The sequence below is a fragment of the Megalops cyprinoides genome, chromosome 22 (assembly GCF_013368585.1).
Source record: "Megalops cyprinoides isolate fMegCyp1 chromosome 22, fMegCyp1.pri, whole genome shotgun sequence".
NCBI classification, from domain to species: Eukaryota; Metazoa; Chordata; class Actinopteri; order Elopiformes; family Megalopidae; genus Megalops; species Megalops cyprinoides.
In genome coordinates, this window is record NC_050604.1 from 4,623,406 (window position 1) to 4,651,066 (window position 27,661).

At 40.2% G+C, this 27,661-nt stretch overlaps 1 protein-coding gene across 1 annotated transcript; it reads right to left on the reverse strand.

Annotated features, from left to right (window-relative positions):
• On the reverse strand, positions 1-27,173 carry LOC118769348 (major histocompatibility complex class I-related gene protein-like). Its single transcript, XM_036516380.1, has 8 exons — positions 27,093-27,173; positions 26,960-27,010; positions 17,013-17,064; positions 2,588-2,698; positions 877-1,137; positions 505-795; positions 256-366; positions 1-92 (listed from the first exon to the last, which is right to left on the reverse strand). Exons 1-8 carry the CDS (start codon positions 27,171-27,173, stop codon positions 1-3), a joined length of 1,050 nt encoding a protein of 349 aa, XP_036372273.1.
• Positions 27,174-27,661: the final 488 nt, after the last annotated feature.

A 27,661-nucleotide genomic window follows, 5' to 3' on the forward strand; every position in this document is an offset into this window, starting at 1 on the left:
CTATGTGCCTTCACATGTTCCTGACTCTGTCTGAAGTGGCTCTGAAGCACCTGAAGACTCATCATGGTGGGACTGGTGGGACTTCTTGAGCCCTGGAAGTTAAAGACACAGCTTGGTCAGTGGAGTATTCATGTTTATGAATTCCAGCAATATTTGAGCATTCGAGGATCTTCCTCCCTCTCCATCTTTCATATTATTTCTATGCTGTTCTCGTATGGAGGTGCATGTTGAACCATAATCCCTTCCTCATCTTACCAGCATCTCTTTTTCTCCAGATGCAGAGGCCAAATATGGTGAATGCAAGTACAGTCAGAACTCCAAATGATATTCCGTACAAAGCCAGATTGCTGTGACCTGGCTGAAACTCTGTAGAAACACAGAAGTAAAGAAAAAGAGGAAAAAGATGCATATGGATGTGCAGGTCAATTTCAAAAAAGAAACCCATTACTTACTTTACATAAAGGAATGATCCCAGTTGCATAACTGTTCATTTATGTTTCTCACCCCAGCTGACATCCAGTTTGTTGTCCACACCGCTGTGTGTGACAGTACAGGTGTAGAGGTGTCTCTCTCTCAGCTCCTCAGCACTGACACTCAGGCTCCTCCTCAGCTGGTACATCCCGTCTCCGTTGGGCAGGGGTTCCCCCCTGGTCAGCTCCTGGTCTGGGACAGGCTGGCCATTCTTCTGCAGGGTCATATTGATCTGTCGGGGGTAGAAGCCGGTCGCCAGGCAGGTCACCTCCATCCCCCCAGTGTCTCTGTCCTGTTTATGGATCACTCTGACTCTAGGATGCACTGCAGGAGAGAAACCACTCCATAAGAGCTCATAAATGTAACAGGTGTGTGAATGACTGGACCTGTTTATGTAGACCTTACCTTTTCGATTCAGTAAGCTTTTCAGTTGTTGTAGATGGCTTTTCAATAGTGATATGCACCAAGGTTGGTAAAAAGTTTGGGCAATAAAAGCATTTGTGGATTCCATTAGGTTGACATTGGTTATTTCTGGAATGAGGCTGTACCAACCCTTGGAATCTGTAACAAATACATCTTCTCCATTGTAAGCATCTATGCTCTTGAATCTCTCTTTGCCATCTGCATCCAGCTCACATCCAGATAGTCTTTGGTATGTAAGGAGACCTGTAGTAGGGTTACACAAAGTAATTGGCTGCTGTGGTCAAATATTCTCAGAACGTTCATGCTTCAACTGCCCACATATGCTAATACAGTGGTCCTGAAGTCTTGGACAAAAATATGTAAACATAAATGTGTACATTCACGTTTCTGTCATTTTGCAGATGTTCTTATCCAGAGTAACTTACAGTACAAATACAAATTATATTTAATACAATGGCATGAAAGACAGTACATACTTGACACTACAGACCAGGTTTGAAAATGTGTCTGCCCCAAACAGTGCTGAGATAACTAATGCATTTAAGCTTCATTACATACATTTAAGACACACTTATTTTATCTTAAGATCTTGTTAAGATATGTTGTGATCTTAAGATCACAACATATCTAACAAAAAGCTACAGCATATCCCATAGTAAAGTAAAGTAAACAGTAAAAGTACATAAAAGAGGAGGAAAATTCATGCTGGGGTAGGGGACTGAGATGTAGTCTGAAGAGGTGGATCTTCAGTCTGCAACAGAAAATATGACTGGGATGTTTCAGCTGTGGTGCAGCCAGGTATCTTCGAAGTATTGAAGTGAGGGACCTGGCCAGTGTGTAGTGTCTGATGAAGGATTGGAGATAAGGGGGAGCTGTTCCCCTTGCTGCAGGTAGGACAACACATTTTTACCTTTTTGAAACAGATACTGCAGCCAGTTATTGACAGTCAGTAGAGGGAAATCAAGAGAAGTAAGACATGGGAGAATTTGCTGTATGCTGTATGCCTTGGGTTTGATCCCATCTGTATCATTTGCCAATGATGACCTACAGCAGCGGAACAAATTAGCGTGATTCAGCCAGGGAGAGGGGTTGGTAAGTCAGCCAGGGGCTGCTTGTCTCAACACTCATTGGCACTCCTCAGGTGAGTTGCCCAGATAACTTCATTACAGAAGCACCTATACTCCAATGAATGATCACTCCACTGTAGTATGCTGTGTGATTTTCAATAGCTGTTGGCTGCGAGGGAGTATATTGGAAGATTGCATTTATTGTGCCTCAGCACTCTTGTGTGGAGGTTGTCATGGTGAGATAAGCCAAGCATCAAATTGCTGTTAGCATTAGTATACAATAGCATTTTCATTAAAGGGGGAAAACAGTGATAAATAATGGATAAATAATAAATACTAATTGATTAATAACAATAGATTTATTATTATTATTATATAAATCTGCTTGATTTCTATGCAGGAATTTCAAGTCTCTCCAGTTAGGAAATAATTTGATCTGTGTGCTCCATCCATTGACCTTGCATACAACTTGCCTCCACTGTGATTAAAATGCTCTGCCAGTAGCTGCAGTTTTTTTGTCATCATATTTCTGGTCTGTTCAAGTATATTTTCCTTAAATGCTGCTTGTTGTACATTGCTCTCCTCTTTCTGCCAGTTCTTCCATGCAATTATCCTTTTTACTGTACTGTCATAGTAACCCACTGGAAAATCATCCACCATCTCTACACCGACCAGCTCTGGAAGTGATGTTGGTCCTGATGTCAGTGTGAGGAAGTACCACAGTGAGTGAGATCCTCCTGCTTGGGACAGAGGAAAGAGTGAAACATTAATTATTTTGCTACACTAGTTTAGCACTAAAATATCTAAACTAAAAGCATATGACCATGTGCTGACCATCAAATGGGGTAGCCTAACCTAAACCATTTAGAATATTTTGCACTTTAAAGTTCTTGTAGATTTTAAAGAGAGAAACTATGAGAGAAGGTAATGGTGACAAAAACAGAGTAGGTTTTACTACTACAAAAAACATTGATCAGGCCATCACCATTTAAAATGTGTATACAGTTACATAAATATGTGGCATTATGCATTTTACAATGAAACAGCTTAAACACAAAGGAAAGCAGAGTTACTGCAGAGTTCTTTTGCCTGGGCTGTCTATTAAACATCTTGGTTATGCAAAGGTGCTTCTCTCAAGCACAGCCTGAGCCCTACAGCCTGGGTTAAATTGGTTGTGTCATCAGCTGCCTTACAATGAGTCCACAGCAGTGGAACAAGTTGGCTTTGTTCTGCCTTAGAGGGCTCTAGGAGGGGGAGGTGTCAGAGTACGGATGGTCCAGGTTAGTTCTCAATATATGGGTCATCTATTTAAAACTGTGTCGAAAACCAGACAGTGGTCTGACTGTTCTGACAGTAGAGGGGGCTTATTCCACCACTTAATGAAAAAGGTAGAGAGGAGATGTCAATGTGATGGATGTCCCGTCCTGCAAGCAACTACTAGGAATCTAGAGGGAGTGGAAAAAACTGGTCTGGCAGGAATGTTGGATGTGATAAGAGATTGTACATTTTGGGTGCAGTTTTTGGTACAGCTCAGCAATCCAGAACTAATTTTGAATTTTATCTGAACCATAACAGGTAGCCAGTACAGAGAGATGAGGAGAGGTGTGACATGAGTATTTTTTGTTATACATCAGGCAGTAGCCACACTCTGGATTAGCTGGAGGGGTCTGATGGCACTCACAGAGAGACCACCATGAAGAGAAAATGAAGAGAAAGTCCAGTGTGGTGAGTGCTCATGCTTGAACCAACAGTTTTGCTGAGTTGGTTGTCAGAAATAGGTGGATTTTATAGATGTTGTACAGTGTAAGTCTGCGCAAGAAATGACAAGTTTATTTTGTTTGAAATGGTGTGTGTTTCTTGCAGGAAAACAGTCTTCATAAAACAGTTAGAAACATAGTTAGGAGTGGGGTGGGGAGAGGGGCAATGCTGCAAATGCACAAGAAAGTTTTTGTTCAAGCATAAGCACACACATTCTCTCTTTCACTGTGTGTGTGTGTGTGTGTGTGTGGGTATGAGAGAGAGATTCTGCAACTTTGAAGTCATGCCTGTATGAGTGCTCATGTGTGTTTCTATGTCTGTTCATATGTACATTTTTATATGTGATAAAGAGAGAGGAGGACATGGAAGAGATCAAGAGAAAATGGCTTCAGGTTCTTTACTATGCTTTATAGCTGCTATAAATCATTTAATATTTCAGTTTGTCTCTAAATGATTTTATAACTGCCAGGTCAAAAAAGACCCGAAAGCCAATCTTTGCATCCTGGTGGTGTACAGCTTTTATAAAAATATAAAAAGGGCAATGTTTAACTTTCTGTAATGTTAGGGTCACTCGAGGAAAAGTCATCGAATTTCATTTTTGACCCGTAAGACAACACAAGGGATAATCGACGTCACATTACCTCTGGCTGTGTTTTTTCTATTTTTTTCCACCGAAACAAGAACCACCAAGAGTTTCAAGACAGTCTAAGATATAAGGAAAGATTTTTACAATAACTTCTCTCTTGTATGTAAATCGTTTCATTGCGATAAGTTTTACACGCCCATTTTTGTGGTGAAACCACATTTTTAGCGCTCGTGTGAAAGAAACCGAAACAAACTACATGAAAAGAAAAATAAACCATTTTACCATTTAGTAGTGCAATGTTTTAAAATATGAGGAACTATATTCACTACTTGTTAAATCCTTTTTATATCAGAAATTTGCCCACTGTGTTCATTTGCAAAATGAAAGAGTTGCTCCTCACCGCTATAGTCAACTGAAATTCCACGTTGATTCAGAAATACACTATACTGGCTTTTCTTTTAAATGTGGGACAGAACTGAGACGCTTATTTTGGTTGTATAAACAAATACCTTACCTGTGTACACGATTTTAGCCAAAGAAATAAGAGCCAATACACGAACGAAAATCATTTTAAGATATGAGCCAGCGACCATCAATGGCGTCTTCAGGTTAATGCTTATCACATGTGCGGATTATGTGGATACGTACTTCCGTAGTCACCGGCGCAGTTTCTGATAGAGAATTTTCCAAACACATATGTAAACAAAATGTCCTGCCCTTACCCGTGGAGAAAAAAAAATGCATTTGCCTTGAAGTGCAGTATATAATAGTTCGTAATAAACTTTTTACATTTCCTGGAAAATGTACGCAGACATTCCTCACATGTTGAAATTGTATTTCATTAGTTTGTTTTTGAATGGAAACAAGGCGTTTTCTTAAAAAGCGCAGTGTTTTTAATTTGAGTTGTTTATGTATCACTTCTATATATTGAGAATCAGGGGTTCATTTGCAGTTTATTTGCATAGTAAATGTTAAGTTAATGTTAAACTAAGTTGTTACATTCATGATTTCTTAATGATCACCTAGACAGCGACAAACCGCTTGTGCATGGCAAAATACCGGGATAATCAGACGTAGAAAAATGAAGCTATTCCGCGGAAAATAAACTCACATGGCCCGCACCCCTGCCCAACGGAGACGGGACGTACCAGCTGAGGAGGAGCTGGAGTGTCAGTGCTGAGGAACTGAGAGAGACACCTCTACACCTGTACTGTCACACACAGCAGTGTGGACAACAAACGGTGGCCGGGACACAAACGCGGACCACAGGGTATTACGGTTCCAGGCGTTTATTTGAATCGGCAGGCGGTTCGTGGTACAGGGACAGGAAGGATTCGAAACACGGGGAAGCGGTCCAGGGGCAGATCCAGATTCGGGAGTCGGGACAGGCAGAGTCAGGAACCAGGCAGGCAAGTGGTGTCAAACAGATCCGAAGTGGCAGGCAGAAATCGAAGTCGGGAATCAGGCAGGAACGGCGATACAGCAAGCAATCAGGGGAAACTAATGCGGGGACGAGAGAGGAATAAACACTGAAACGAACTAGCAACAAGACAGAGACACGCAGGGAAGATATAGGGCTGGGGTGACGAGGAGATGGGATGCAGGTGAGCAGGCAGGCAGGTGCAGGTAATGAGGAGATCAGGTGGGCGGGGACCAGGCAGGGAGCGGGGCGGGGCTGGAACACAAGGAAAACAAAAGCACAGGGACGGGGAAAAACAAAAACACCGCGGCTTAAGGGGGCGGATCCTGACAATAAATTAGAGTTAGAATAAAGAGTTATGCATCTAGAATATTATATTTTCATTTATTATACTTTAATATTTTAATTATTATATTGATTTTGCATCTCTATTTCTACAGAGTCTGTCACATTATGGAGTATTGTTTGGCATTCTGACTGTACTTGTCATCACCATATTTGACCTCTGCACCTGGAAAAGAGACACTGGCAATACAGGACAGTTCATGATAAACCGTCATATGAAATTATTGTAAAGGAAACATGGAGAGAGGGAGGAAGATCATTGCTCATATTTATAAACACATTTACAATCTGTGCCCCTTCTCTGTTCCATGCACATGTTTTATAACAATATCAATTGACACATCCTCCAGCATGACTATGTTTACACTCAGTAAAATGATTTTTCAGTTGATCTTTGTACAGAATCAGCGAACGTTCTGCTTCTTCCACTATTGTTCATCAGCATACTTCATCCTCTTTTGGTCATAAAGTATAAGAGTGAATCAGCACTGTCCCAGTTTGCTAATCTGTTGATACATTCTATTTGCCTCTCTCCTACTGGCCTGGTCAAGTCCTTCAGTGACTGGCTGGTTTTATAAATTTACATAACTTACTGAAATCAATTTCAGAAAAAAGGAGACAATTTTACTTAAATGTCCATTCCATTATGCCTCACCATACCTTTCTTGTGAAGCACCATCTAACATTGTTTTTGTGTGATATCTTTACAAAGATTACACAGAATTGGCACATCTCTGCTGGCCATTGTTTGTGCCATAGCTTTCCTCTCCTTCCAGCCTGCCCCGGTTCCTCAGAGCCAGCCTCCCACAGGTCCTGGACCATCACAGCTAACCGCCGATTTTGATCTCTCCAGGTCAAATTGACCAATAATGTAGTCTACACCAGAGTTTTCAACCTTTTTGGGGCTAAGGCACATCAAAGGTCAAGCCAGAACGTCAAGGCACACCAACTTAAAGTTGGTTATCAATTATGAAGAATGTCACACACATTATGATATAATGTCATTAGCGAGATTTGACCCATATTGCATTACAGCCCACTGTCAAATAATTATCAAACAGATAATTAAATCAGACAGAATTGTATAATTTGTTAAAAATGCATTGAAGTGCATCGGAGCATAAACTTGTCCAAGATAGTGCGGCACTATGAACAGCAACATACTAAAATAATATAAATAAAATAAAACATTACTCCATTAACCCTTTCGCATGTACGGTCACACTGGTGTGATTTGCCGTTTAGCGCGTATGCTAAAGCCGGTGCGATTAGAACACTAGATTGGAAAAATTATGACTAATTTTAGCTTTGAGGAAAAAGCGGTTTAGCATAAAAAAATATAGCAAATGCTAACTGAAAACTATGAGAAGCTTAATAACGCTAATGAAAACGTAACAAACCATGTAATGTAACACGCACAGTACATAGCATAAAAATAAGTTACGTGCGAAAGGGTTAACAGCACAACAAAAAACATCAGTCTTCAATCAGACTGTGCACACACACACCTATATCAAAACGCCTCAGGTTCCTCAAAATTCCACGGCACACTTCACTTTGCCTCACGGCACACCAGTGTGCCACAGCACACTGGTTGAGAACCACTGGTCTATACTACACTGACTAACTTGTCACCCATTGTGGATTTTGGGGCCAGTCTGATTAGTGTGAAGTGGAACTCCACCAGTGCTCCTTAAGGCACAATATTCTTGATCTGTATCATGTGCCTTAAAATGATGACAACTTTACCTGATTCACTGCACATCTCACTACTGATCACATTAAGCACTGAGGATGTTTTCACTGTCTACAACCCATAAACCCTGCTATTTCGTTATTAAACCAAATGTGCTACAATTTGCATTGGACACAGAAGTCCTGTAAAACAACATAAAGGTTTTCCTGATTGTGTAGTTCTAATGAAAATACTCCCAGGAATAAATGATGGAGAGTTCTTTGTTGTTGCCTTACAGTTGCTGTCTACAGCTGGGAACAACTGGATACATCTGGGCCTTTTTAATGTAACTGGGGAAGCAGGGGACTGGAGATGGCTATTTAAACTCAGCTGGGGAAAGAGATAAATCAGAGGAACACAGACTGGTGGGAATTTGCCAGTTCAAAGCTGTCTTATGCAGTGACAGATGTGCCACACCAGTGAGGAGAACTGAGCCAGAGTAGGGAAAGCAAAGCTCATGTTCTGTGTAAAATCTATGGCTGCATTTAAGAAATAACTGTGTAATGCTCATCAAACTTAGGTTCCCTTCAAACTGCAACAATCAGTGCAAGTGAGGGGTGGGGGATGGACATGTATACAGAACAGAGTCAAAGAAGAAACATCAGTCATATGGAACTAGAGCGATAGCTACAGAAAGCAGGGAAGCAGAGTTATAGGACAAAGAATATAAGTAAGGGCTATCATGTATGATGTATGTAATGCATGTACATGCAAAAATGTAAGCACTAAAGTTTTATATATTTTTCATTGATATACTTACAGCCTTTCTTGGTTTAGTGTTGTAAATTGCCTCTCACCTGCCTGATTCCTGACCCTGTTCTCCCTGACTCCCGATTTTGGATTTGCCCCCGGATTGCTTCTCTGTGCTTCGAACCCTGCCTGTCCCTGGATAAATGTTGAGTAACACATTCTTAAATGACTTTAAAGGAGGTGAACATGCAATCAGTGGGCCTATTACAGGTGCCAAATCTCTGACTGACTTTTGAACAGTAAACCATGTGGTCTTATTGACATCCAGAGGCCAGGGGTCAGATGTACACACACTCAGCAGTAATCTGAAACAGGAGTAGCAGACCAGCAAAGGCAAACAATTGCACAGCTGATTTCTTAAAATAACTAATTATAATTAGTAGTCATTGTTGTAATTATGATTGCCTTATATTTTCTTTCAAAACGTTTTTGAAACTACCCTTATAAGCACACATACAAACACACTACTCAGGGACAAAAGAAGAGGCAGAGGTTCAATTTGCTGTTAATGCTGATCTCTGATCATTTTATTTATCATTTTATTTATCATTGCTGTTACAGATTGGTCTCTTTTTTGATCCAGGCCAAGTGGGAGCACACGCTTGTGAATATGCTTGGATGCTGATTATTACACGGCCAGCCAGCTTTGACTACCCCATACACCTCATTCTTATTTTCAAACACCAGGCCTCCTCCAGAGTCACCCTGGAAGAGAGAGAGAAAGAAAACCATGTGTGTGTGTGTGAGTGTGTGAATATGTGTGTGAATCATGTTTGTAACTCAGATTGTAAAACATCATCAGTACTTAAACATGTTGTATTCTGGTTTTCGTTTCCTGCGCAGAAGGTATCAGTGGTGACATGTCTGCCTGATGGACATGTTGCCTTCTGGATTTTCACACACTGGAGTTTAGTAGGGGATTTTGGATTCTCTCCGCCTAAAAAGAGACAAACAGGAGAGGTCAGCCATTATCATCCGTTATTATACTGCACGTTCTTTTTCAGTTTGCTTACCTACAACGCTTCCCCAGCCAGCAACAAGGAGGTCTGTCTTTCCTGGAGCCTTATCAGGGTACTTGTTGCATTCAGTTGGTAGTTTTACAGATTTCGTGGTGTCAACATCATCCTTCAGCTTAATCAGCATGATGTCATTCAGGGGGTTACCTTCGACATATCCTGGACCTTTTTTTTTCTCTAGAATCTCAACAGGTTGAATGTTATTATTCATTATGTCATTAACATCCCGGATGCTGACATACACCTGCAGATCCCTGCAAATTTAAAAAAAAAAGAATAAATAAAACATACACACTTTTTACACTTTTACACTTTCTACAGTTTACAGATTTGAATGATTGATCCTTTTGCAGGTAATACTAATCTGATGACTCATGACCAAAAACAGCATGGAACAAAGATACAACTCTTATTGGACACTGTGATCTACCACACTGTAGCCTCATCACAGTGTAATAATATGCAGAGATGATAATAATTATAATAATAATAAACGGTTCATCACGGATGCCCTCACAGCATTCATCACCCTTGTAGTTCTTCAAGTGGTATGGCAGAAAGCAGCATAACCCACCCACCAAACCCAAGCAAACCCAACCCAACATGTAAGATCACAGTCCTGATAAAAATCAGATAACACAGCAGCACTCATGCTGCCTGATAACACGATATTATTATGCAGACATCCCAGGCATCACTATGAACAAGTTGTTTCAAGCGAGAAACAAACTACAAAGTGGGTGAGGGAATAGGATAGGATAAAACCAGGGGAAGATGAACAGTTTGTGTATTTCTTTAATATCTAAATCTCTTGTCCACTTTGTATGGCGGAATCCCTGTGATTTGAACCAAAACTGAAACCCAAAGTCTCTTTTTTCGTAAAAAAAAAAAAAAAAAAGTTGTATGAATATTACCAAATTAATTTGGGTCAGTTGAGCCATTTTTATTTCAGATGGTTGTTTTAACTCTCAATAATGTAGGAAACATTGACAGATTTGGTCCAACTTTGATACTTGTAATGATTATAGGACAAGAAGTACAAACCAAAAGTCCAAAGCCCCTTAGTAAGCCTGTGAACCCCAGTTTGAACGTTTAACTGGGCAATACACAATACAACTTCTCTGACAGGTAGTATTGAGATAAACAAATTCATTTCTACTCACACTGTAGACTGTTCCAGTTGAAAATTCGCTGTCATGCTGTTTCTGTCTATTTGGAAAAATGCATCTACTACTCTCCTTAGCCTGTCAGCTCTTTGTGTGACATTGAAATACTCATGCATAAGTCTTGTGTATCACTGTGTATCAGTCTGAACTCATTCGCACTTTAATGACATACTAGCAATGTTGGGGAGTAATTAGTTACATGTAACGGCATTATGTAATTACATTATAAAATAAATGTAATTGTAATCTGTTAAAGTTACTGAGAAAAATATGTCATTACATTACACTTACTAATCAAAATGTTGGTGATTACAAAGGGTTAACATCTGAATATATTATTCAGATAATAAGGGTTAACATCTGAATATATTATTCAGGTAAAAAGATTATGTGTAGAATATAACATTCATTCTGTTGCTTTGCATCTTCTCACCGTAAAGGAATCCCTTTTAGATGTGTTTTAACCAAACGTGAAGCAAAATTTCGCTTTCCTTGCGCGGGTTTGATTGCTTGCCTAAAAAATGAACAAGCGAATTTTGCGCCACGTCACAGTAGGCATTTTTGATTACACCAACACTGCTTGCAAGTTTGAAAAGGCAAAGTCGAAAGGGGGCGTGACTTCTCGCCCTACTTGAAGGTGATTGGCTTTCGCCAGGCAAAATTTTTGCTCTGGAGGGCCCCCTGCCCTGCATGTTTTAGATCTCTCCCTGCTCCAACACAGCTGATTCAAATGATCAACTCTTTATGAACTCCTGAAGCTGCTTAATAACAAACTGATCATTTGAATATGAACTATAATATAGTTATATTACTTGTTACATTTTAACAGGGTAACTAGAAGGGCCGTGCAGAGACCTTTAGAGGGCCAGGTGCTAAAATTTAAAAAGGGGCACATGGATCAAGATGTTAGAACACCAACTACAGTGTAACCTACCGAACTATAGCAACTAATATTCAAAGAGAATATAGAATGGAATCTTATAATAAATAATATATAAAAATGCATTATTGTAATTATTATTTGATGATTACTCAGTTGCAGACTACTCTCAGGCTGTTAGAGGACATGATCAGCTGGTGTACCTGGACATTGCTGTTTCTTGTCAGTGTCTGCTGGGGCTGTAAGCAGACAAGAATACATACCAGAAAGCACTGCTGTGCACAGAGCACTCCCAGGTAAGGCTGGGAATGTGTAAGGCTGTTGTTATGAATCTGTCCTGTATAAGGAATATATGTAACGAAGCAAATACAAAGCGATAATATATTTTAGTTGTAGTTTATTATTGAAATAGACACAAAACAACAAAATAAATAATACTAAAATCTTTGGTGCCCACTCAAAACAGCCACACGTGCAATGTTACTGTGTGTTACCGTATGATGTTCAATAGATGCATAACAGAGCACGCGCACACACACAAAAGCTGACAGATATTGCAACAACAACGTTATGGAACGCATTTTATCACTAAACACATGCTGTTCAAACTAGCAAAACGATCAGAGAACTAACTAGCCTAAAACGGGACCTTTAGAATCACACCCGCTATATTGGATGGGTCAAATTCAATCATACGCTCGAATTTACGTTCATGTGATTGGCTGAAATTGTTAGAGACATCTGATTGGCTACAGAAAAACCTTTTGAAAAAAATGCATTTGTGGATCGAGCCATGTCAGGGAAGTTTCAATAATCCGCAAACAAATGCAGCGATATTCACGAATGTCAGGTGGTTTCTAAATGCAGAGTCGTCAGTTAAATATATGTAAATAAATGTAACTGCGTTAACATTTGTGAATCACATAACATTTATTTATGATTCGAGAAATGGATTAGTGAATTCTGTGACATTTATTTGTAAGCTATGAAATATATTTATGAATCGTGTTACATTTGTTTGTGAATCATGAAATATATTTGCGAATCGTGTTGCATTTGTTTGTGAATCATGAAATATATTTGTAAATTGTGTCACATTTATTTGTGAATAAAGAAACTAATCTAACTCCATAGGAGCTAAGTCACGCTGGAGAACACCCATGATGAACAAGATAAAATGCCAGGTAAAATGCAGGTTCAAGCATAATTAATTTGGAGACACGCTTTGCATTTTGTGTAAATGTAAACATTTCTCACTATCACACTCGGAGATTTGCGTATTGGGTAGGCAAACGTTAGTTGAAGTTAGCTGCGTCTTGTGTGGGCTAACGTTTATTGAAATTCGCCAAGGTGCTGTGTAGTTGGAACTCTTGGGCTTTTTGAGTGAGAATTCGGAATATAAACACTGTAGTGAAGATCTTCACTGTAGTGAAGGCACTGTAACTAATACATCATTGATTGATAGGACCAGGCCCTATGTTCTAAAAATGAAATGTAATATTTTTTATTAAGATAAAGGACATAATATGTTTGCAATTGCATATTAACAAGGACATTGTCAGACATTTTTAATAAAAACAAGAATAATATAAACAATTCAAGTTTATACCGTTGCGTTACTTTTGACCCACCTGTGTGTTACTTTCGTCCGGCCTGACGGGGTCAAAAGTAACAATGCGCAACTTCCGTTCAAAGTCAAATTATACCGAAATCGTTTCACATTTGTACAAAATAACACTTGGTGTATAGAACACACATGTGAGTTGTTGATCACAACGAAAATCAGTCTCTGTCTGTAACGTTATCTTTTAAAATGACGTTTATCTGAAAAGTGTTACTTTCGTCCCGGCTCTCCCCTACGGCATTTACCTGGGCTGACCTGTGAAGGGCCGCTGTGTAAAAAGCCATTACCCCTCCCACTGCCAACTCTTGATCCCAAAACAATAGAGCCATACATTTTTAGATGGCCATTAGGGGTGTGCGATACTGCAAATTTTTTTATCGATGCGATACCAAGTAAATACAGGGCCAGTGTTGCCGATAGCAATACCGATACCGATACTTTGTACTTAAACAAGAAGCTGTGTGCTTTCATGTAGGGGCAAGGAGTGTGTCATCATATGTTACACCCGAATACATTTTCTGACCACTAAATGAGTTTGTGATTTTTGCTTTCCACTGTTAATTAATTATGTGCATGTTAAAACCCAGAACAGATTTTAAGCAAAGTTAGGCAAATAAAAAAAAATATATTTATTAACATAAAATGTGCACAAATGAAAAATCAATATTGAAAACGTACATTCCTTTTCCCTTCAGTCTGAGGTTTTTGTTCAGAAATAACTATTTAATAACAAAACAATTTTTCCCTTTATTTACACTTCTCTGACTTTTTTAAAGAACAAAGTGCACAAAACTATTACTAGGGAACAAATGTTTTAAAAAGTCAAATTCTTCCTTCCCAGTTAGAAGTTTTGTTCAAAAACAAAAATATAATAACATTGCACTTCTTCTCTGGCTTTTTTGGAAAAAATAAACAAAGTTTACAAAGTAGACTTTGTATTCAGTTTTTGTTCAGAAACAATATCATAACAAAATTAAAATTTCTTTAGTTTTTATAAACACAGTGCACTCAAATGTTTGCGAAAACTAAAGTAAATAAGGTGCAATGTCAGGGCTCCGCCCCCTTAAGCCGCAGTGTTTTTGTTTTCCCTGTCCTTGTGCTTTTGTTTTCCTTGTGTTCCTGCCCCGCCCGGCTCCCTGCCTGGTCCCCGCCCACCTGATTCCCTCATTGCCTGCACCTGCCTGCCTGCTCACCTGCTTCCCATCTCCTCGTTACCCCAGCCCTATATCTTCCCTACGTGTCTCTGTCTCGTTGCTAGTTCGTTACAGTGAGTTTCTTCCTGTCCTGTCCCCGCTTTAGTAACCAGTACCCTGATTGCCGTTTTTGCCGAAACCTGCCTGTCTCCCGACTTCGACCTTCGCCCGCCGACTTCAACCTGTTTGACACTCTCGCCCGCCTGGTTACCGACTCTGCCTGCCCCGACTTCCCATCCTGGATCTGCCCCCAGACTGCTTCCCCGTGTTTTTGAACCCTGCCTGTCCCTGTACGACGAACTGCCCGCTGATTATAATTCAACGCTTGGCTACGTTTACCCGGTGGTCCGCGTTTGTGTCCCGATCCCCGTTCCTGACACGCAAATATATCTATATGTAGATATATCTATATATATATATATAACTATATCTAAATGTAGCCTAAATACATCCCAGTGCCCCTTTGGCAGTTAACACTAAAGGATTATTATATGCTGCCATTTTCATATTTCAGTTTTAAAATATTTTTTATATATTTTTTACTTACAGTGAAATAATTCATTTAGATAACACATTGTAATGAGGTGACTGTGTTATTTGAAAGTCTTAATATGGATATTTAATCAGTCTGCTAAAGCAACAACTAGTATCACTTTGAATTAACATTAACTAAAACTAAACATCCGATATGACTAAAATATTAGTTTCATTGCAATATTTTCATTTTCGCTTGTAAAATAACTCCAAACAGCGCTCCTCTTTCTCTCTGCCATGCTCTCGCTCAGTGCAACTGTTTGCTATGCGCTGCTGAGTCACATTACAGCAAAACAGTAGAGCAGGGAGGGGAGGGGGAGCAGAGTGAGCAAGGAAAGACATAAAGGGGGCTCTGCTTTACACACGTGTCTACTTTTTGATGAAATGGGAGTAACGTACTGAACGTAGAAGAGAAACTGGAACAAAAGAATCGGTCTCATCACGCTAGTATCGATCAGATAGTGATACCAACATTGGTATTGATACTATCGATATTTGGATCGATCCGCCCACCCCTAATGGCCATTTAATTGTCCATAAAAGTGGCCATAAAAGTGTTTGTGCTTGATACATACCTAAGACTTAATAGAATCTCCTCAAGTGATCAAAACAGTTCATCACAATGGGTAAGGTAATGTTTTTCACACATTCACAGTTCTAAAACTACTTTTTACAAAAGGTTCATTTACCAGTTATTTTTTTAAAAAGTACAATCATGAAATACATACTACTTAGATATTATTGTAGCTGAACTTGTGCTGAATACAAAAAAAGTCATGGGACTTTGAAAATACTTGTTACATTTCTTCAAATTGACAAAAACATCAGAGCATGCCAAAATCATCAGAGTGTCTGAAAATATCCTCAGACTCCAGAGGGTTAATGTGACTGTGCTATTACATGTGCCTGCTTTAACTTGGCTCTGTTATCAGACACAAGCCTATACAGCATTCTGTTCAGCCAGAACAAACTCTTCAAAGTGTAACTATCTGGATCTGATGAACAGAGTGAGTAAACGCAAGTGACCCCCTGTCCCATGCTACAGTAGTTTGAAGCAGGATTCATCACAGGATCATTTCTCAAATGCCTAGCACTCCCACTCTGACAGCCTGCATGCAAACGTTTATGGGTAAGAGGCCCATGAAAGCTGCCTCATCAATCTTGCATGTTTGGCCAGGCCCCTCACTTATCAATGAATCATAGTCTGATACCTGCTCTAGGTGAAATGTATGCCTTTGAGTATTCCTGATAAATCAACAGCTCTCAATACTTTATCATATCTTTGTCTTTGAACTTAAACCTATTCAACAGTCTTGACATTAATTATGATTGGGATATCCATTTTGGACTTTGGGCAGAGTTGGGACTCGTGAAGTATATATCAACCAGTCACTCCATTATTTGAACTGTATCTGGGTATCCAAGACATTCTTGTCATCAACCCCTGCCAAGTAATTACGTTGGATTTTAATATCTAATTTCATCCAAACAACAGTCTGTGCAGTGGTTCTTGTTTTATCTTCAGATAGTTAATATCTACCTGCAACAAATAGAAAAGGACTCAAGGGCTTTCAGGTAAGTATCTCTGTGGGCCAAATGCATCTGATTGGCTAATCATGTGTTTGCAGTGAGACGTTAATGTATTGCTTTTAATTTTGCTCTTGTTTTCCATTTGTAAAAGTTTGAAAGTCATACTGCAGAAGTTGATTTTAACTGAAAAATGTGACAAACTTCTGATCACCCAGAAATGAGTAAATATGTATACGGAAAAATGGGATAAACCCCTTAAATGGATGTTATTTAATCTCCATATTTAATGAGACACAGAACCTTCCTGCCACTGTGTGGCTTTCACGGTGCCATCAGTGACCTCATCAGCTGGCGGTGTAGCATTGGTGATGAGAAAATACCTTATAATCCACCTCCTTTTATCCTTTCACCAGTGTATGAAAGAGGGTGCAGGTATGTGGGTGTAGGTAAGAGGGGGTGTATGTGGTTGGAAAGATGTTTCAGGGGTGATTGAGAGCAGTTTTGTGTCACTCACCTCTGAGGATCCTTACAGGCCTGACTCCACCAGCAGGAGACACAGGAAGCAACTAGAGAGAGAGAGAGAGAAAAACACAGAGCAAAGGGTCATTACAAGCCACCAGGAGCAGACACAGGAACACACCAAAACTTACTGGCAGGACAGCCCATAACAGTAACAATCAGTCCATAACAGTAACAGCAATCCAGCTAGGCTTATCATTTATGACCCTCTGGCAGAAAGGGGGAGAGGGTTTATTTCCAGAGACTTTATTCACCTGAACTGTGAACCTTCAACTGAGTGGATGTTATCTAAAATGCAAATGTATTTGCACCTCCTTTAAGAGGACAGGCCTTCTTCAGGGGTGTAAGGTATCAAGGGCCAGTTTCAGTCAGCTGTGCTTTCTCCTTAAATCTGAGTAGCCTCACCGAAGTCCTTAAGACTGGTATTCAAATCACACATGATCCTTAGTCCACTCACACTATGTAGAGCAGTCGTCACATCAAGGTTCAGAAAAAGAGTGAAACTAGCTGCGACTCTCCTCTGCTGCAGAATGCTAGGGAGGGGGACAGTTTGCTCAATATGCCTCCTGTGATGAATAGGGCTATTACTAAACCAATGGGTCAAAAATTGTATTCAAATGGTCCACAGAAAGCCTTCAGTAGAGCTCTCAAATAAATCTCCACTCTGCAGCTTACAATTCCCCAGCTACTCCACGCAGATGGTAAACATTTTGGCATACACATGTGAACATATCTTTTGCTCTTGAATAGTTCAAAATATCCTGCAGTTATCTGGGTTATATATATATAACACTTTAAGAAGCCCTTTCTGGGAGCAATCACATTACTTAAACAAGTACCGCATGTGCAGCAAGAGCATATCTCCACAACACCAGGTCAAAGTTTAGGTTAGGCTAAATGAGGTACCATGAGCATGCAATGTGTCAAGGTGTTCTTACATTGTGGAAAGACAACACATGTGTCAGTACTCCAGCCTGAGATGACTTTCTTGTATTGTGTTTCTCTGTCTTCCTGTCTGTCATTGTGGGTGTGCTTTTTTTTGTTTACAGCCCCATCATCCCACCTCCTGTCCTACTGATCTGCCCTTCCGCCAGACCCACCACCTGAAGCCCGTTCTGCTCACCTGCTCCCTGTGTAGTCATTATTAGTCTGTGTATAAATACCCCTCTATTTTCTTTATTCCCTGCCAGTTTGTCTCAGTAAATTAGTCTGTTTTGTTCCTGCCTGTTTAGATCTGCATGCTTTGGTGTTTGACTTCTGCTTTGCCTCTTGGATATTCTTCTTGCCTGCTGTTTTTGGAATAATTCCTGGTTAATTTACCTTCTCTGCCTGTGTTTTTGGATTTGTCCTTGCCTTGTGATTTTGGGTTTCTGCCTGTTTTTTTGGATCTTCTGGTGTTGACTTGAAGTGTTTTTGACAACTGTTTTGTGGCTTGCTGTCAAATACCTAGTTTGGCATTCTGGTCTGCGCCTGGGTCCTTCCAGCGGAAAGCTGGAGCTGTTGTCTGTGCTGCTTATGAACTGCTGCTTAAAAGGTAATGGAAAGCTTTTGTTTGCTCAATGCAGCCCTGACTCTTGCTGTTTAATCAATGTTTTGTTTGCTGAATTTTCTGGGTCAGAATTAAAGTGCAAAAAATAAAGTCGGGTAGTGGGATTAGAGAGCAAAAAAAAAAACAAACAAAAACCTCAGCCAGGGCAGGTATAAAGATACAAGCCTATTCAATACAAACTGAAAACACATTTAGTCTTTAAATAACAATGTCAGATATTAAAGATATTTAACTGGGGTTCATTTCATTTGATTTAAAAAAAAGAAAAGTTTACAAAAATCCGGCTAAAGAACTGTCTAGTCCTTGAACAACCATGCAAAACTCCAGCCAATGGCACAGGCCACTCTGATCTCAGACCATAGACATCATGTGGCTGCACCCAATCGCTGGACTTTAGGTGACAAAGCTGCACACAGCATTGTTTACCATCTGAGATAAGAAAGAGATCAAACTGTGCATGCTTGGTTTATATATTATATATAGGCTTGTCCATGTCACACAGAAGTCAGATTATCACATATGCAGTTTCAATTTTTATTTTGTTCATTAAATATTTGGAGCATGAAACAGTGTGCAGGCACTCATGATTTCTCTCCTGCAGAACCTGTGTATCTATAGGTAGGTTCATACCCACCACCTGTGCATCTATAGGCAAGCTCATAATCAGCACTTGTGTTCCACTGGATGCACATGTGTGCAAAACTCCTGGTTTAATCCTGCAGATGGTAAGGCCTGCAGTAGATCAGGTTTGGTTTCAATTTGTCATCTAACACCAATAAGAGATATGCTTACAGGGACTTTGGGTCAGTGCTTACAGTAAAAGCTGTTCACTACACCCACTGAAGCTAGTTGTTCCCCTGCACTGCCCTCACCTCGGTTTCATTTACAGGAAAGGAAAAGGGAATCCATCTTTGTAGCGAAGGGCGAGAGCAGTCACCCCACCCGGCCTCAAGCCCGGGTCTACGGGGTACCAACCATGCGACTTTGACCGCGACGCCAAAGAGCCAGGCTTGTTGGTATGGCAGTCAGAGTGCATACTCAACCGTAGTGATGGCACTCCGTCACACTGCCCTCCCCTTTGGGAAGCGTGTCCATGCGCTTCACGCACCAAGGCATCCCTCACGCATCCCCCACCGTACTTCTCCAATCCCAGGGTGCCCCACTCACTAGTGTTTCACCCATCTCTGGGGTCCCTTATACTGTGCTTCACCCATCTCTGGGGTCCCTCACACACCGGGGTCAACCGCACCGGGGGGTCTCTCATATGACTCACACACTGGGCACACCTCCGATGGCCTTGTGGCAAGCCATCCCACTCTGACACCATTTGTAGCGAAGGGCGAGAGCAGTCACCCCACCCGGCCTTGAACGAGGGTCTACGGGGTACCAACCATGCCACTTTGACCGCAATGCCAAAGAGCCTGGCTCGTTGGTATGACAGTCAGAGCGCATACTAAACCGTAGTGACGGCACTCCGTCACAATCTTTCTAATCTTTCAGCTCAGACACTTCCTCTATTGGCTCAAGCCAGAGTCACACACACACAATTAAGTCAGACTGTGATCAATACACTGAAAACTACTGCTAGGTTCATTTCATGCCACAGTAGCTCAATGATAGTGCGGAGCAGGTATTTGCACAGCGAGAGGGTCTATCTACACAGCACATATCCCTGAAGCCACAGCTAATACAACACACATAGGGGGAAAGCAGGACTGAGCTACTGGGCACCAGTCAACACTACCTTCTGCTATGTAGCATCTGCTCAAATAGTCAAACCACTAGGCGCACATAAACCACACTCCTTCAGATACTGCACACTAAATAACTATACAAGCAGCAAAGCCACTAGGCACAGACAAACCCCACTCCTTTAGATACTGCATGAGAAAACTGAGAAAACTGTAATGTGATGATACTGCAACACAGGGGATGGGGTGTTAGTCTTGCAGTAATGCAGAGTAACCAGGATTTACATTCAAGAACCTTTCTGAAATACATCATAAAACTGTAGTGTGTGTATCTTTCTGTGGTTAACATTTACTTGCAGGAGGAGTAGACTGGATCTAAAGTATGATTAAGCACTGAAACAGCATTATCCTCACATTGAAGCTGTGACAGGTATATTATATTTATATTTATTCATTTGGTATATCTGTACATGGTGGCATCACCCCTTATGCAAAAAGACGGCAGGACTTCCATCAGACAGTCAGAGGAAGATCATCTATAGCTTTAATCGTCTTTGATCAGAGCTTAACACAGAACCTTTTACAGAACCGGAGTCCCCACACTGATTTATGATGGCATGAACTACAAAAAGCACTTGCTTTGAATACACAGTGTTAGCATGAACTACAGAAAGTTCTGGCTTTCATTACACAGTGGCAGCATGAACAACCGAAAGCACTGGCTTTCATTGACCCTCAGTTGCATGAGCTTTCCACATAAAAAGAATTACGCACACTGCTATAGCAAGAGAAGTGACTACTGTAAGGGATGTTAACCAAGGCTTTGTGTGGTCACTTTGGTGTTTCTCTGAAGTTTATCTGTTTTGGGGGGCTGATACACATCTCCTGCGGTCCCTTAATGAAGTCAGAGGGGTACATGTGTAATCACAATAACAGCCAACATTAGAGTGACAGGAACACTCCTGACCTATGGATTATCCAACAAGGGTGGACTAAATTCAGGACTCCTCCGAACTTGGATTTTTGACATATCTGAATTCTTGCAACAGATGCTGCAGAAATTGAAAGTATGGTATATGCACCACTCTGCAGCTTAGTCTTTTTAAGAGAGGCAAGGTCTTGCGCAAAGTGTTGGAGCAGCAGCTGCTCCTGTAGTATCACGTCTCTCACGCCTCACGCTGCATGTGGGAATCATGTGTAAATCAACTCTTCCTTCCTGAATGCAGCTTCGAAGCATTAGCTATTAAAAGCTTAACTGCTTAACCCATCTCTGTGTTTTTCATCCTTGGGATAATTGTCATTAAACTTATTTAATTTTTTTCGCATTCAAACCAGAGATTGGCCAACTTGAATTTTTCAGGGCCTGTATAAATATTGATATTTAAGATTGATATTTGAAAATTTTTGATAAAGTGTATACCCCAGGTCTGGATGTGTATAAGGAAACCAGACAATCCTTAAATAATATGTATTCTAGTATACTTTGTATAGTGGAAAATATTGTTTGCATTAAGCACTACTACTGAAAAGTAATATGATGTGATTCTCTGCCTAAATAATGCTGGGGGTTACCCTAGGTCATAAACATTGCATGTAGGCCATTGTAAGACACCGCTAGGGGGGTAATCTTGGGGGCTATTACAGGACAGTGGGTGACCTTGGGGAAGGAACACTGCCTTCAGCATTGGCCCTCCCTGGAAGTCATCCCAGAACCTTCGTGCACTATGTTGCTGTTCCATAGTCATGCCAACTTCTCCTATTGGTTCATGGTCTACGCTTATTGTATCTTTCCTGCCTTCACTTCTCCTATTGGTTCATAATCTATGCTTATTGTATCTTCTCTCCCTTCACTTCTCCTATTGGTTTACGGTCTACGCTTATTGTATCTTCTCTCCATTCACTTTTCCTATTGGTTTACGGTCTACGCTTATTGTATCCTTTTTCTCTGACTCATAGTCATGCCACCTTCGCTTATTGTATCTTCTCTCCCTTCACTTCTACTATTGGTTCATAATCTATGCTTATTGTATCTTCTCCCCCTGACATGCCCCTACAGCGTGTCAGCATGTTTTTGCCTCCTTTTAACATGTGCATCCCATTTTAGTTTTATATTTTCTTTTAGGAGTCATACAGCTAGAAAATAAGAGCTGATTGCCTGCTTTGGCCTAGCTGACATCTACTGGCAAATGCTTGCGAACTGTATGTGGATTTACTGCAGTTTGTCATAGTTGCCCATCATAGTAGTGCTGAGCCAACGGCCCCCCTTTGCAGGGTTTAATTCTTCTTTGTCTTGTTCCTGTGGCCCATCTTCTGGGCTGTGTCCAGACGGGGCCTAGTTCTTACATTAACCCTTTGCTTTAAGGCCTAACCTTGTAGCTTATGGCACATAGATATCTGTGTGCCTTCTTACAGTCTGCAGCACCGCGGTCTGGCTAACTGAGTTACTTAACTTTTTTTTATTATCTAAATGTGGGCCTGGAAATAATGGTAATATTTCAGACATATATGCTGTGTATTATTTAATTATGTTTAAAAATCATATAGGTGTGGAGTGGAAATAATGGGAAATTTCAAAAGTGTTATGTTTAAAAGTAATATACAATTAATGACTATGGAGTTTATGGGACTTTCCAGGCGGGGTAAATGTAACAGCTTAAAAATTAAATAATGGTGTATTAAATGGAAAATGGGATGATCTTGAAGGAGGAGCCTGGGAGGAGTTGGAAATTGTGGTCTGGGATAGGAGGAGTGAGAAAAGGCATAAATGATGGATGTAGGCTGAGGGGAGGGCGGAGTGATTGGTGAGTGTTTGTGAATGTATACACACCGCATATACACCTGTTGCTCCGCGGACCAACCCGGTTTACTGTATGTGATTGATCACCATATGCAATAAACCAAACAACCATGATTACATCAGACTCTGTGAGGACTTATTATTTTTTGGAAGGCATCAAAATGTGGAGGAAGACCCTTGGTCCATTTGGGCCAGACCAGGGGGATATCCACCACACTTATCTTGAGTAAATTTTTTATTTTGTACTCACAGGTTCGATGTCCACTGCTTCTAACCGGTTAGCTGTGGAGCTGCATCAGGTAGGCTAACGTTAATTCAAACAGCGAAAAATATCATGGAGCTTACATGACCTTACTGTCTGTCCAACCTAGACCAGATGCAACTGAACTTATGATATATGGGCATAGCTACGTAAAGCTGGCGTTTCTTGTGTAGGCTGCCTGAAACGTTTTGCCATGTTCATGACTTTTCGCATAAATAGCCTGGGTTTTAAACACTGCTTCTGTGTCCTTATCGTTGGTGAAAGGATCAAGCCAGCTGGAGACCTTTTTTCCCAGAAGAGGGGGATGTTGTCAATGTTTTGTACTGATACAATAAATTTTTATGAAAAGGGACAATGAGAAGTTTTGTCACAGAAAAATAAAAAGCAAGGATAATATACAAAATTGTATTTTGTCTTGTTTCATAACGCTTCATAACCTACTAGGCACTTGCTGGCCGATCCGACTGCGTGAGGAAAGAAAATAATGTTAATTAGACGTCAAACTTGAATGGTTTTTACGCTATGTTGCAATTACCTGCGTGAAGTTGGCACCCCAAGTATTTAAAAAGTTCTAAATAGTATTACTGTTCATTTGTGCCGGTTTGTGCCGTAAAAATTTTCGTTTGTGCTGCTATGGATTTGTAGATATAAACATTGTATTTTTGGGCGATGACGTCACCCAACACCCCAACCTTCTCCAAATTGCTGCAAAATGGTCTCGTTCGTTTGTGCTACGTTTGTGCCGTAAAAATTTCCGTTTGTGCTGATATGGATTTGTAGATATAAACATTATATTTTTAGGCAATGAGGTCACCCAGCACCCCAACCTTCTCCGAATTGCTCCAAAATGGTCACGTTAGTTTCTGCTACGTTTGTGCTGGTTTGTGCCATGGTAATTTTCCTTCGTGCGGTCATGCTTTGGATAAACACTGTACTTATTGGCAAAAATTCTGTGACAACTTCCAGAATGCTGCTTTCTCCATAACGAAGAAAGTGGCTTCTACTGTGCAACGTTTTGCTGGTTGGTGCCCTGAAAAAAAAACTTTGGCATTACATTATTTCCTGATAGGCCTACACAGAGCGCTTCAATGCCAAGAGCAATAACATTACATGGGATCCCAGTAAACTTACGTTGCAGCGCTATTTGGAAATATCCAACACTTAAAAATGACAAGCACTTGTAGCTATATTTTAAGCCCGCTAATTACTTAGCTGAGCCTGAGTTGCATTTGCTAATTAGCTGGTTAACGTTAGTCACGTAGTAGCCGTCAAGGTAATTAACGTTGTGTCATTAACGTTAGGTAAAAATAATACATTAACGCTGGCAATAAAACACACAAAATAAATGCGCTTTATATATAACTTAAAGGTGTCTGTCTGATATTTGTCCTACTTTTTAAGTTACTTACATCTAGTCAGTAGCTCAGATTTGATGCGAATAACGCAATTCGTGCAGCACTAGAACCTGGACAAAGTTGTAGGCCTATTCGGCTCAGAGGGAGCTAATTGTGTTATAAAACGTAAGGGTAGGTGTGTAATGATTCACAAATTGTCCAAAATAGATAGCTAGCTAACTAACTATACGTTTGTATGTTTTGTTTACGCTGCTATGTTTTCATTTTTTAAAGACATAGGCTAAACATTATATTTTATGGACTGTGATGTCAACAGCACCCCGACGTTTGTGCCGTAGGCTAAACATATTTGGTCGTGCTGCTTTGTTTTTTCAGATGGATATAACGTGATCATTGCTGACGCCATTCAAACTTTGTTGGAAACAATCCAAAATAGCCTCTGTGGGTTGGGTTGGATTCAGATATTAACTGTAGGCTAAGTCGATATCATTAAACGTGACATTGCCCCAGCCTTTCCCTTTTAGACAGTGATCACGGAACTACAGGTCAAGAGGGACCGCACGCAATCCAAACCTCCTTCCCCGAAAGAGAAGTTCCAAGTGCAGATGCAAGCTACGTCATTCACATAAAACTGGAAATTGCAAAGCACCTCTGATGTAAATGTGATGAGCTTTATCGATACCATGATCAGGTTTCAAAACGGTTGTAAATTCAGACCTTTGTGTTGCATTTCCCTCAATTACACCATTAAACGATTTAGAATTATTTAAATTTAAGCCTTTACAGTGTGGTTCTTTGACAATACATATATTGAAGTTTATGCAGTGTTGCTTTACAACCACCATCAGTAAATCAATACAACGTCCATGAATTCTTCAGACAGACTTTCTTCAGACGTAACGCTAAAATATTGTATCAAATTTATCACATGTATTGCAATGCATTTTGGGAACAAGGAAGTTTAGAACATAAAGTGTACTGTACATCAATGTGACAGCATTGACATTCTGAAAACTTTTAACATCGCTTTCAAATTCTCTTTTTTTCTTAAATCAGTTCTCCTTCTCAGAACAAGAGCATAACATAATGTAGAGGGTATTTCAGGGTCCTCTGGAAACGTTAGTTATGGAAACGAAAGTTATTTGAATCTTGTACAGTTTTGGATGATTAGCAGCAGGAAGATAAAGTAACATGCTGAATCAATCACAGTTCTTTTCTAACTAGTCTATTAGTGTTAACGTATGTATTAATGTATACATACATGGTATTCCAGTACACCTACGTAAATGCATAATTATGAAAGTTTAAAAAAAATCTGACTTGTGTATTTGTCATAAAATAACAACAGAGCAATACTCTCTCAATAATACTCCAAATGTGGCTACACCATTTCAGGGGTGCCACAATGGCACCAACCAGTACAATGTTGCACAGCAGACCACTTTCCTCGCTCTGTAGAAAACGCGTTCTTGACATTGTCACAGAATTGTAGCCACAAATACAGTGTGTGAATTCAAACGGATTTTTTTCCAGTACAAACGAATGAGGCCATTTTAGAGAAATTCGGAGAAGGTTGGGGTGCTGGGTGACGTCATCACCTAAAAATATAATTTTTATATCTACAAATCCATAGCAGCACAAACGAATTTTTTTACGGCACAAACGTAGCACAAACGAAGGAGACAATTTTGCAGCAATTCGGAGGAGGCTGTGGTGCTGGGTGACGTCACGGCACATACAATATAATTTGTTATATCTAAAAAACCATAGCAGCACAAACGAAGTTTTTTACGGCACAAACCGGCACAAACGTAGCACAAACGAATGGGACCATTTTAGAGAAATTCGGACAAGGTTGGGGTGTTGGGTGACATCATCGCCCAAAAATATGTTTATATCTACAAATCCATATCAGCCAAACGAAATTTTTACGGCACAAACGAAGAGTAATACCATTTCGAACTTTTTAAATACTTGGGGTGCCAACTTCACGCAGGTTTGGTATGCTGAAGCATTAACATTGCCCTTCACTGGAGATAAGGGGCCTAGCCCAAACCCTGAAAAACAAGTGTGGCCAAATACTTTTGTCCATATAGTGTATAGTTGCAGCTACAATCACATGAAATCACTACCTTAGACTCAAACTTGAGTTGTCTATCTGTCATCTCTTCTTACTGATGAGCAAAGCCCATCTTTCCCAGGTCAGAATTGTGATTTTGGTTTTGACAGTGTTAACAAATTGGACCAGTTGCTGATTTCAGTCTCAGCTCCTCATTTTCACTCTGTACAAAAGCCACCAGGTTCTCGATGTTCTCCTGATATTCCTCACGTTGTTTCAGCTGAAATGTACAAACGGGAATTAGATGATTAAAAGTGTTCCCAATCACTCTTTTTACAGGAAAAGGGCCTCATGAAACTTACTTTTCCTTTCAGCTGTACAATTCGATCTACGGCCTTCTTATTCTCCTCCATCATTTCATTGATTTTCTTTGCCAACTCCATTTCCTTGGCTAGAAAAAAAAAAACATTTAAAAGTAAATCAAAGCAAAAGTACTTATTAAATATGGTGCTATAACACTATAAGCAGCCATGACTCAAACAGCGTAGACACCTTGAAATCACACCGTAGAGACCCACACTTTTCTCCATGTATAAATGCATCTGCATTGTATGATATCTTAACAGGCAGCAGAACCTGCTCAGAATTTTTTTTTTTTTTTTTTTTGCGAAAGAAAATCCTCAACCATTTATATCGGTTATTACAACGGATAGGGGCCAGGACTGACAGCTGGCCAGGAATGACTGACAGTTGGTAACCTATCGTCACGGTCGTTGTGAGCAAATGGGCTTAAAATATCCCGGAGCGTTCGCAGCTTCCGTACAGGGTATAACATAATTGATAACCCATAGCACATAGTTGCCATATTCTCATTCGTATCACATACTTTCTGATTCTCATATATACCAGATACTTTCTGAGCACACAGGTA

Excerpts from the sequence above, each read along its gene's own strand:
- LOC118769348 (XM_036516380.1), bottom strand. The coding sequence starts at position 27,173 with ATGGAGTTGGCAAAGAAAATCAATGAAATGATGGAGGAGAATAAGAAG. Across the intron at positions 27,011-27,092 it reads TTGTACAGCTGAAAGGAAAA|CTGAAACAACGTGAGGAATA; the intron begins GTAAGTTTCATG and ends TGTACATTTCAG. Across the intron at positions 367-504 it reads CAAACTGGATGTCAGCTGGG|AGTTTCAGCCAGGTCACAGC; the intron begins GTGAGAAACATA and ends GTGTTTCTACAG.